This window comes from Hakea prostrata, chromosome 8, assembly GCF_041222555.1.
Source record: "Hakea prostrata isolate BN-2017 chromosome 8, UWA_Hpros_2, whole genome shotgun sequence".
Taxonomy (NCBI): domain Eukaryota; kingdom Viridiplantae; phylum Streptophyta; class Magnoliopsida; order Proteales; family Proteaceae; genus Hakea; species Hakea prostrata.
The window spans coordinates 28,408,410-28,420,847 of NC_142607.1; the positions used below are offsets into that span (position 1 = coordinate 28,408,410).

Sequence of the window (12,438 nt, forward strand, 5' to 3'; positions counted from 1 at the left end):
AACTTCTACAACTGTTGCTTGCTTTTGGCATTTCTTGAGAAGAGCTCCATATGTCTTGGGCTTGTCTTGAAGTAACACTTCTAGCAAGCGTCGTTGAGTTATTCCACTCCATAGTGCATTGTATGCCACCGTATCATCCAACTACTCAACTTCAATAGCCACTTTATCAAATCTTAGGAGATAGTCTCGAACAGACTCACTCAACTTTTGTTTAATGGCGAAGAGGCTATCTGCCGTCTTCTTACTCCCAATACAACTTCGGAATCGGGCAATGAATTTTCTCCCAAGTTCCCGGAAGTTTCGGATGGATCTTGGCCATAGGCTTGAAAACCACTTTATTGCTGGGCCTTTGAGAGAAGCCGGGAAGGTTCGGCATAATAACTCATCTTCTCGGCCAATCACCGCCATAACAGACTTGAAATAGCTAATATGTTCACGAGGATTTGACTTACCTTCATAAGGAGTGAATGTCGGCATGATAAAGTTGGGTGGAAGAGGTGCTCTCATGACTTCTTCTGAGAAGGGCTCTCTGTCAACCACATCATAGTCGTCATCAAGGTCCTGATCATCAAGCTTCCTCTCCAAGTCATCTAATCTTCTCCCGAGACCATGCGCCTCTTGGCGCCCTTGTGGAGACCAAACACTTCCAAGATCTGAATATTGGGAAGTAGGTTCATGAGAAGATCCGAATTGGCTGACTGGCCCTCTCGGGTTATCAGACCTCATATCCCTTCTTCCTTGGCTTTCGTCTTCTTGTTCTCAAACTCTTTCATTTCGACGTTCTCTTCTTGGTAAATCCTGAGTCTGCCTGAGCCCGGCCAAACGGTTGAACACACTGATGCCATGTTGAGAAACACGATATTGGTAGAACGGCTTATCAATCAATGATCTCAAGCCATCTATTTATAATTAAGTGGAAAGTACACTATTACAAGGAATAGAATTTTACATGAATACAAACTCTAATTTAACTCCTAGTAGAATCCAACAGAAAGGCCAAACCTGATCCTAATCTATTAGGTAACCTAAATTTGACTAGAAAACTGAAATAATAAAGGAAATGCATAGTAGGACTCTTAAGTCTTAACCAAATTAATGAATAAATCCCGTTTTCCTATTTTCTACCCATATTTTAGGCCCATTAAGTTGACCATTATAAAGTATACCGAAGGAATCAAAGGCAAAATATGTATATGACCGGTGACCCAATCCTAGACTATATTAAGGAAGGAAGCCCGATTTGGCAATGATTTGGCATCGCCATCTAAAGGGTTGGTTGGTGGCCAAGGAGTAGCACTCAGACTACAGGTGCTGACTATTTGTATTTCTTCCCTTTGCACGGTTAAATTTTATTTGTATTTATATTTCCTTGGTTGTCAGTCTAGATTACTTCTGCATAATATGGTTTTGCAGTGTAGTTGGGCTTACAGCCTTACACTACTAAATATAACCTTGATGATTCTATTGAACATCTTAAAGCTTGGTTGGTAGCCACGGGGCATACTCAGGCCAATGGTGCTCACTATGTTACAGCTTTTCCCCACTTGCACGTTTGAATTATCTTCATTTTATATTTCCTTGACAGTCAATCTAGATTGGCTCCTCTATTAGTTGGAGGTGAAAAAAGCATTTCTGTATTGTATGTTACAAGAGGAGGTTTACAAGAACCAACCTTCAAGGTTTGTTGCTTAGGGTGAGTTTTCTTGTGAAGTTGGTAAAGCATTTCTGTATTGTAAGTTACAAGAGGAGGTTTACAAGAACCAACCTTCAAGGTTTGTTGCTTAGGGTGAGTTTTCTTGTGAAGTTGGTAAACTACATAAGGCTATCTATGGGCGGAAACAATCCCCACGTGGTGGTTCGAAAAATTCGGGTATCATCTTGCACATCATCTTGTCTCGCTAAATGGCACACGAGATATCTCACAAGAACTTGGTCAGACCTTGAGAGTTCTCTTACCATGATCTCAATCTGATCTCAATCTATGAAGATGTTCTATGACAGGTGCCTATCTACATTGCTAGCAATCCTGTCTTCTACGGACATACCAAGCACACTGATGTGGACTCCCATTTTGTCTGGGATGCTTTTCTGAAGAAGCTCACTATTACGCCTTTCATTTCATCTAGAGATCATTTCAATGACATTCTTACCAAGCCATCATTTGGATGTGCCTTTAGAAGTGGTTGTTGTAAGGAGGCATGGGAGATTCGTATGCTCCAGCTTGAGGGGGACTATAAAGAATTCTGATTACCACTTGAGTGGCAACCAGTTATGAGGGATCCACCTCAGATATAAGTTACCATACAGGAATAGACTTTGGCACCTGTTAATTAGATTATAGGACCTCTTTCTATTTTGCTATTGAAATCAATTTAGGAAAGCCTCTTCGTTAACTGTACTATCTTCGGTAAAATATCTGAAATGTGGGGGAGAGAAAAATGAGAATTCTAATGGGGCCTGGTTCACTCCGCTTCTTCTCCTCCATCTCTTCTCTTCGCTTCTTCTTCTTCCTTGGTTTTGTTTATAGCTCAAACTGTTACAAATTTAATTGCTGTATCCTTCTATATTGGTAGCAGAACAACCCTAATTTGACAATGGTCAAGCCAAGACACAACTTCTTGCGAAGTTCATGTAAGCGAGATAGTAACTGGCTGAAGGGTTTTCTGATAGACATGTGAAGCATGCGAAGTATCTTTACTTCTTTGCGTTGTTCTAAACAACCTTCTTACCTATTTTCCCAGAATTATTTCCTCAGAATCCCCAATTTTAAGTTTTTGCAGAAAGATTAATTTTGACACCTTATAATCCAACCTAAGGTAACCTAATTTGTAACTTTGGGTCATGATCGGGTGGACGATGAGGTGGTGAAACTTGATGATAAGGAGATTCCTCAAAGTGACTGTCTTAGATATCTTGGTTCAACCATAAATAAAAAAGGTGACATAGAGGATAATGTTTCAAAAAAATTAAAATAGTGGATGAAGTGGAGAGGTGCATCTAGGATCTTGTGTGATCGATGTATTCCTTTAAATTTCGAAGGAAAATTTTATAGGACCGTCGTTCGATCAGCTATAATGTATGGTGCAAAGTGTTTCGCCTATTAAAAAGAATCATATAGATAAATTTAATGTAATGAAAATGAGGATGCTAGGATGGATGGGTGGCAAAACTAGGAAGGATAAGATAAGATATAATACTATTAGAGTTGGTCTAGGAGCTGCTTCGATAAGTGACAAGCTACGAGGAAATCGTTTGAGGTGGCACGGCCACATTCATTAGAGGCCTGTAAATGCCCCTGTACGGAGAAGTGATACAATCCAAATTGAGGAAATTAGAAGAGCTAGATGCAGCCTAAGATATCCTTAAGAGAAGTGGTGAGAAAGGATATGCATAGCTTAGGCCTTGTATCTAGCATGGCCTCAATAGAGCTTATTAAGGCAAGAATCCATGTAACCGACCCCATTTAGTTGGGACAAGGCTTGATGATGATGTATTCCAATCTGTTAACTATGATATAAGGATGCTGCACCATTGATTACTCTCAGACTGCATCTGCTTGTACCAAATTGTCAGATTCTGCATTTTGGATTCTCATGTTCAGTACTAATATATTTTTCCCCTATGTTCCCAATAGACTCATCTCTTATTTAGTTTTCTTTTTCACCAGTAAAATCAATTTAAACCATATTTTCCAGCACTGAGTGGTTCACTGCCAGATCTCATTCCCAGAGAATTTAAATTATTTAATCTATTGGAAACCAACAAAGTTAGTTAAAAATTGCTGACTTATAGGCAGTGAAAACAAAAATAAGTTGGGGCTCTTCCACTGCTTTAACAGAAAATTCCAAATGTCATCTAATGATTCTCTAACAAAAAAAAAAACAATTAAAATTTATATACATTCATAACATTGGAATTTAGCAATTTTGCATACCACGAGATAAGCTATGCTCACAAATGATAAGAACCATACCTAATACGCGTGGGTATGGTGACTATAATAGTGAATAAATGGTCACCACGTATTGATGGTTTGTTTAGTTTTGGGACACCCATTTTCGCTAACACAATCACATCGCCAGGTTGAGTACCAGGGGGGATTTGTAATTCAGTAGCACCGTCAACAGTCTTCACCTGTTTATTTTGAACTTCAAACAATTATAATTGCAGATTAACTTCGGACAGAGTATCTAGCAGCATAGTTGTCTACATGATATATCTTATAATGGATTTTGCTGAACAAGAATGTTCTACTGTGGATAACATGAAGAAAGAAAAAAATGGAAAGTCCAACCTGCAACATGAAGTCACAATAGAATAGTAGTGGAAGAAGACTACATGATCCTAATAATTAAACATCAATTACTGAAAACTAACAAGGCAAAACCAGAACCCAAAAACATAGAAATGCTATGAAATTCACGTTACGCATGATGGACTAAAAAGTGTTGCGTAACCATTAGCTAATAGACCCATCATTGGACTGTGGCTTCTAGAATGTGAAGATTATCAAAGAGAGCATTTGAAGGACACTTATAGCAAGCCACAATGCAATGTTTTCCTAGTCAAAGCCTTCCGATGATAATTAATCTGGATTTAGGATATTTATCCAGAGAAAGAATTGGTTATCACTTTTCTGTTGTTTCTTGCAAGGGATCACGACATAGCCCTAGATTGAATACAATCAACTATGGGCCAGTCTTCAAGTAACTCAACTTAAAAAGTTATGGTTTAGGGTTTTAGAATTTGGGGACATTTTCTTGGGGCACAAGAATAAAGGTAATAGCGGTTGGATGAAACAAAGAGAGAAGTTAGGTAATGATATATGAGGATGATCCCTAAAGTTCGGAACAGTTTTAATGGTTAGAAAGGTATAGATCTAAGTATGAATTTTGAGTTTTTCTTTTGAGGGGTACAAAAATAGGAGGAAAAAAAAAGGGACGTGGGAGTGGAATATGGTTTTTGTATGAAGATCAGAAGATTGGGATTGAGGAATTCAACTTATGATTGTTCAAGATATTCTTAAATAACAGCTTGGATGATTAAAGATATTCTTGGGAGCAAGTGAAGAGAAAAAAAAATCACAGAAGATGTTCACACAACCATGCTATGCCATTAGTTATCTAACTGGTGGGAATAAAGAAAACTCAAAATTCAATTCATCAATTCAAGGCTCAACTAAGCAATTACATCTATACTTATAGCTACAGTGGTTGACACAGTTTCAAACTCAAACTAGGAAGAAAAAATTGAATCTCCCTCCAGAATAGACTCCTATACTGAAAGAAAATGCCCAACCAAGTCCTTCTAAACTTACTAGGAAAGTGAACTGATAAAGTACTAGACTTAAATTAGGGCTTTAACTAATATATGTAGAAGCCTAATTTGGTGATGAATCTGTATCAGATTAGTTAACGTGCTCTTCTCAATGAAAGCTGAAGCTATACTGAAAGAAAATGCCCAACCAATTCCTTCTAAACTTACTAGGAAAGTGAACTGATAAAGTACTAGACTTAAAATAGGGCTTTAACTAATATATGTAGAAGCCTAATTTGGTGATGAATCTGTATCAAATTAGTTAATGTGCTCTTCTCAATGAAAGCTGAAGCTATACTGAAAGAAAATGCCCAACCAAGTCCTTCTAAACTTACTAGGAAAGTGAACTGATAAGTACTAGACTTTAAATAGGGCTTTTACTAATATATGTAGAAGCCTAATTTGGTGATGAATCTGTATCAGATTAGTTAACGTGCTCTTCTCAATGAAAGCTGAAGCTATTTGAAAATAGGGAAAAGTGTTGGACAATAACCTGGGCAGCAGTTCATGCCGTTTGGGTAAGCTCACTAATACTGTTCAGTTTAACTGATGGAATACCTTCAAGTAAGGATTAAGGTCATAGAGTTGAGAACTGGTAGGTGGGCTATGATGTTGATTGTTCAGAAAACATGGGTTTTCCTCCAAGGCAAGATCCTCAAGTACTAAAAGCTTTGCTCCACCTCTCTTCTGCCGGTTGTGAACTAAACTTTGATTCCAGATCACTAGGTATATGAAGAAGCCAAGTCCACTGGGTATTGAAGTAACTTCTAGAAATCATTTTGATTTACCAAATACACTGGGTTTTTTCTTATCCTATTCAGCTGAAGACAACAGTAACAGGCATTGAGATCCACACTTCCCAGAGGTGACCTGAGTTAACTGCTCAGGGTGACAAAAATTTCAACTGGTCACAGTTTACCTTCGGAGGAGACTTGAGGTACTTTCACCTGATCAAAATTGTCAGAAGCCCAGCTTCTTTGAGGGGTGTTTCCGTTGAATGTTGATGTAAATAATTTCCAGGGGTTTCACAGGGCCTAGGGTTGATTCCCCAAACCCTATAATTGTTGGTAACTTTGCTCAATTTGTCACAATTAGGTTTGGGTCCCATCGAGTCCAGGGTATTGTCTGGACCTTAGATATATTTTTATTTACTTTTCTGATTAGTATTTTGCAAGTTATTTAAGAGTCCTAGACAAGGTGAGATGCCCAGTTATGTTGGGATCACATAATTTGAATCTACTTGAATTTCCTTATTTTTAGGATTTCATATCTACTCTTTGGAGTCCTCCAAAGTTAGTTATTGAGTTTTCTTGTTTGAGTCCAAGTCTTGGTCAAGAGTGGTTGAGTTAGTTGTGGATATGCCAGTTAGAGTACTAATTGGTTTCCAATTTAGAGTCTTTTTTTATTTTTTATTTGAGATTATAAATAAAGCCTTAAAGCCATAAAATCTTTAAGTTGAATTGGATGACATTAATCTGAGTTTGAAGTCAAGTCAAGCCGTGGTGTCTTGGGAAGACCACAGCAGTTTTGTGAGATCTACTACAATTTCCAGCCTAGTTCTTCAATCTACAACAACCAGCAGCCCTTAACCATCTCCAGATAAGCAGAGCCCCACTCCCCTTGTTCACTCTCAACTGCAAGTCTTCCCCACCCCTCTAAACCCTAATTCTGTAAATTCCAGCAACCCTCTCCCTATCGCAGACCTTCCCAGCCCCTCTCCTACCTGTGGCACCTCTAGAAACCCTTCCCCTTTCACCTTAGTCATTCCCTACCGTCCCCTAACCCAAGACCTCAAGAACAGCCCCTCCCCCCTTCTCTTTCCTTCTTTAGCCTGCAGGAGCTTAGGAAAACAAAGAAAACCCAAGTGCAACCTAACCCAAGAAGATCAAGATTGCAAGAAAGAAAGAAAAGAAAGTAAGATCCCATAAAGAACCAAGAAAGATCAAGAAAGCAATAAAAAGAAAGACAGAAGATCAAGAATCCATTCAAGAATCTTAGGACAGTAACCTATCTCACAAGCCCATTTGCTGTAAGACCCTAAACCCTAATCTCCCTTAACCGCAAGCCTTCAAACCCCCTTTATGGCTTTACCTACACCCAAAACCCTTCCCATGGCTGAATTTGACTCCATAGCAAAGTTACTAGTTTCCCTAACATGTTATTCCCAAACCTCTCCAACCCATCCAGGGTATTGCTTGGGTAATTGAAACCCTAATTTCTCAAATAGAATCCCTTAAAATTGCTAGTTCTCAGAGAGAGGATCCTGGAGTGAACCCAATTTTAGGATTTAATCACAAATCTCAAAACCCTAGAATTTGACTTACATCAGATGGAGGATGAGGTCAACCGACAGTCTAGGACTAAAACTGGACTCGATAAAGAAAACTTAAATATAGGGTTTCATTCTATGACAATCTAATGTTTGTAGTCTCAATTTTGTTGCCAATTGTTCTGTACCATTTATGTACCTTTTCATTTCCCCTCACAATAACAAGTGTTGTTCAGCCCCCAAAAAGAAGAAGGAAAGAAAAAAGAATTAGAACCTCAATGAACTTCCATCCTTATTTTCTACTATCTAAATCTATTTCAAGGAGCACAGGAGAGGCTGCACATTTATAGATGCATTTAACAATTTTTACTTTTTCTGAGATTTTTCTTGTTTATGTAGATATTCTTTGTCTGGGACCTTTGTTTTCCACTTAAATAGTATATCTTTCTTACATAATTTCAAGTTAATTTATCTTTTCTTGTTGACTTAATGCTCATTAGTGTTGCATTGCTTTCAATATCATATGAACATTTAGGTGATTATAGAAGAACCAACATAAATAAAGTCACCAATGCAGTATAATCATTTTTTTCTTTTTTTAATTCATCAAAAGGCAGAGAAATAGGATACCCCAATAGACAAGGGAAAAAGAAGGAATTACAGTCAACCACCAGAACAACTATACAGTTGTTTCACCTTAACAACAGTTCCCAAAATGGCATCTATATAGCCTATAGGAATTGTTGAGTATAAATTTATGCCATCTCTTTGGATCTCCGGGATCTCCGCAACGTCCAGATATACATAAAGATCTCCAGGTGGTCCCCTGCCCAATGGAAAAAAAGGGACTGGTGAATATTCTTTGTTATTCTTTTTATTTTATTTTTTGATAAATAGAAGAAAATTTTATTAAGGGCCTACTACTCTTTCCTGGGCTTCAAAAGGAAGACGTCAGTGACTGTTTTTAGAAGAACATTTTTTATCAGTGAGACCCAATAAATTTACAAGGAAATATCATAAAAAAGGAATGTTAAAATGAATTTTGAAAACAGTGCCTCTAAGGAAACATTCTTTTTAAAGAAAAACTAGCCAATAATGTTTGAGACACTATTTAAGAATACTGAAGTAGCTATTGAGCTAAACTGGCAAACCTAGACTGCCAAGGAAACCATTACACAAAGAACATAGCAGAAATAAGATTCAAAATGTTTCAATCACACCAGAGATTGCGGGAATTTACTCCCAGACAAGGAAACACCTAAAAACATGTCATTTAACTATTTAAGACCACCGGGACTCTGGTGATGTTTATTTTTAGCATTCTACGTCCAAAAAAATTGATGACACGGATAGATGAGAAGCAGTGGCTGGAGGTCACTAGGTCACCCCAGTGAGCTCGCATCTAGCATTTTTGTGCTTGACCCAAATGAGATGCAACTGGATTGTCGTCCTGTTTCTTCTTTTGCTATTGGCCATACATAATTCCTTATTTATAGCATGTTTGTCTCAAATAAAAGTTGAAAATACAATTTTTGGTGCATAAAATATCAATAGCACTACACCTCAAATAAAATTAATTTTATTGGGTGATGAAACATATGCTGGTGCACCAATAAATTGGGTGCCTTTTTCAACTTAAGAATTTTATGCAAACAACGATGCAATGGACCTCCAACTGGAACCTTGCGGCACAAAAAGGAAAAGAATAAATCTACATACCCTTTAGGACCTGCATCACCTTCCCCAGAAACTCGAAGAATGCTGCCTTTGCTGACTCCAGGAGGGACTTTAACTTTGATATCTTTCTTACTACGTATACGTCCTTCACCAGCACATTTCCGACAATATTCAGAAACTACTTCACCATTTCCCCCACAATTTGGACAGACAGAGACCTAGATATTAAAAACACAGCAGGATTTATCACATAACTAGAACATGATCCCTGATTTCATTGTCAAAAAAGTATCAGGAGTGCTAATATCTCTGACAAAAGAGCATCTAAATTATACAATATGCTACATCTCAATTTGTGAATCTCAAACATTTCGACAATCTTACCATTGAAGCCTATCTCAAACTATCTCAACTTAACTAAGCCTTATCTCAAAAACCACTGAATGAATCTTCTGATTTCAATCAATCAAAATTCGAATTGCATAAATTGGGTTAACTTTTTCACCTAATAAGTAAATATGTTTTTAATTTTTGTAAAGGATGTACCTAGTGCACAAGGATCCCAAGTTTAGCCAGGTCTGGGGAGGGTTGACTCTAAGCAGCCTTACCCTTCTCCAATACTCGAGCCCGTGTCCAAGAGTTCAGAAAGTGAGCACTTGAGTTGACAGACATGCCCAGCACAACCAATGACTATCAGATCTATGCAACCTAACCATCAGTGTCCCAAACTCTAAATTTCATCGTTATGTAGCATTCAAAAACTTCTAACCAAGTTATAGACCATTACCATCAGCCCAACTCTGAAAAACATTAAGTTCTAGAATTGTCAGATTCTCTAAGAACCCTATAAAAAAAGAACCTGGATCAGCAGCTCAATCCACCTATTTGAATGTCAATAAACTTTGAGGATCATCTTTCTTACACCATTACCCACATTCCCTCCAAGTTTCATCCCATTCCAACACCTACAAACCTCAAGTCTCCAGATCAAGAATATTGACCACATTTTCCTATGATCATAACCATCCCATTGGAAACTTCTTCCCCTTTTAGGTTAAATTCAGAATACATACGCCTTGTCTTCAACCATAACCTAGTATGTCCTTCAAACCCTAAGTTAAACAAATAACCCAAGACATCATTTGAGAGTGTGATTCTTGGAGACCTATCATTTGACCAATTAAATTGGTTCAACTTAAGATCATGGGAAAACGGGCTTCTACTTGATCCTCTATCAATCTGTAACTACATTAAGTCGTACTAAGCATGGAAGAACCAACTTCTATGAAAGAAAAGAATGAACATGAGATTCTAAGAAGCTTGCCCTAGAGTCATTGGATGAGTCAACTAATGATTGATGTGAAGAAGACTACCAAGGAGTTCTACTAGGTGACATGGCAGTTAATTCTTTCATTAATATATGAAATGTAGGTTTTTGGGTCCTTTTTCAACACATCTTTAATTACCTAATTCTGACGTGTAACAAAGAAGTAATGGTCGTTTTAATGCATAGGGGTTAATCTGTCAAATGGATAGAACGGCAAAACCAGGACAATAACCCTAGTTAGGGATTTCAATCCCATTTACTAGTCAAACTAATTGGGGATTAAATTCAACAAACTAAGATGTTCAGAATTTTACCTGATTGGGTGCCTGTCACTATGAACAGGTCCCAAATCCGAGTACAAGGGCCGATTCTTTAATCCAGTATCCCCTCTATACTCTTACCCTCTCTCTCGTTCACTTCCATATCTTTATTGCTCTCTCCCTCAGATCTTTATTGCTCTCTCCCTCTAATTCATTTCTTCACCTCTTCATCTCTCTGTCACTTCCGTATCTCCCCCCCCCCCGTTTTCTTTGGGTCTTATTTTCTCTCTTCTCCTTTTATTATTATTTTTTTTTTCTACTTCATTGCTCTTAAGGTGACACCTAATGGTTTAAGGTGTCACTTTCTTCACCATTTTTCTCACTTTCATGCCACCTTGTCTTTCTTTTTTCTTTTTTTCTTTTTCTCTTTCTTTTTGATATAAAGGTGACACATATAATAAGGGATTGTTGACACCAAATGACATGTCTCCTAGCCACATGTTGCCACAACTTTTACAATTTCAACTTTCTTTTATTCCTTCCTACTTGCATGACACATCACTAAGGAGGGTTTGTAATTAGTGCCACCAAGTGACATGTGGCCTCTTGTATGCATATAATAAGGTTAGCATTTCCAAAATATCTCTTTTCAAATCTTTTCAGATAATTTCCATTTCTGTTTCACTTTCAATTATAGTCATAAGCCTAAATTCCAAAGGATGTACATCTCTCAATACCATTGAAGTGGCTACACCACTGAAGTAGTTTTAGTCTTACCACCAAAGTGACTTCATTCTCTGGGCACAAGGCCATAGACACCTCGTAAACTGCTATCAGCGACTTAGACTCAGTCTTTCCACTGGTGAAGGTATTGTGGAGCAACCACACAAGCCAAAAGCTTCATGGGAGCTTGAATCTGACATGAGGACCCAATATCTTCAACTTTTTTTCTTGATCAAATAAGCAAATTTCGATGACAAAATTTATTTTACAGAAGGGAGGATGTGATGCCCAGCATCTTATTATATTATTATCTTAACATTGTACTAGAATGCTCCCAATATCTAGGATGATTAAAATGATTAGTGATGGTTGGACCCCAAATCCATAATTGGGTCAAAACGTATTTTCATTCAACCATGCACATGGTGGAATTAGACAAAAACGAAAGCAGGAAATAGATCCTCATTTTGAATTGAATCAAACCTTATAATTAATTGCCAATCTAATATAGCCTAAGAGTGTAATTGAACATGAGTCGATTTAGGCTTTTAGGAAACTGAATAATACCCACATGCCCTTGATCTTATTATATGCACATAAGAGGACACATATCACTTGGTGGCACTAATTACAAACCCTCCCTAGTGATGTGTCATGCAAGTAGTTGTAAAAGGGGGGAAAGATGTGGCTAGGCCTGTAGGCCATATGCCATTTGGTGTCAATAATCCCCTTAGTATAGGTGTTTAGCAATGAAGGAAAAGAAAAAATAAATATATAAAATAATAAGAGAAGAGAGAGAAATAAAGTGTAGGGGTAAAAGAAATTCGTGAAAAGAGAGAAGAAAAATGAGTGTGATAGAGAGAAAT

The 12,438-nt window shown here is 37.6% G+C and overlaps 1 protein-coding gene across 1 annotated transcript in view; it reads right to left on the reverse strand.

Moving 5' to 3' along the window:
• Positions 1 to 12,438, reverse strand: part of LOC149007498 (Molecular chaperone Hsp40/DnaJ family protein) — a 67,631-nt gene that overhangs the window by 14,758 nt on the left and 40,435 nt on the right. Inside the window, exons 6-8 of the mRNA XM_089164547.1 lie at positions 9,305 to 9,480; positions 8,282 to 8,411; positions 3,974 to 4,134 (exon numbers count right to left, since the gene is read on the reverse strand). Of these exons, the coding sequence (XP_089020673.1) occupies positions 3,974 to 4,134; positions 8,282 to 8,411; positions 9,305 to 9,480 (467 nt within the window). The remainder of the gene's footprint in view (positions 1 to 3,973; positions 4,135 to 8,281; positions 8,412 to 9,304; positions 9,481 to 12,438) is intronic.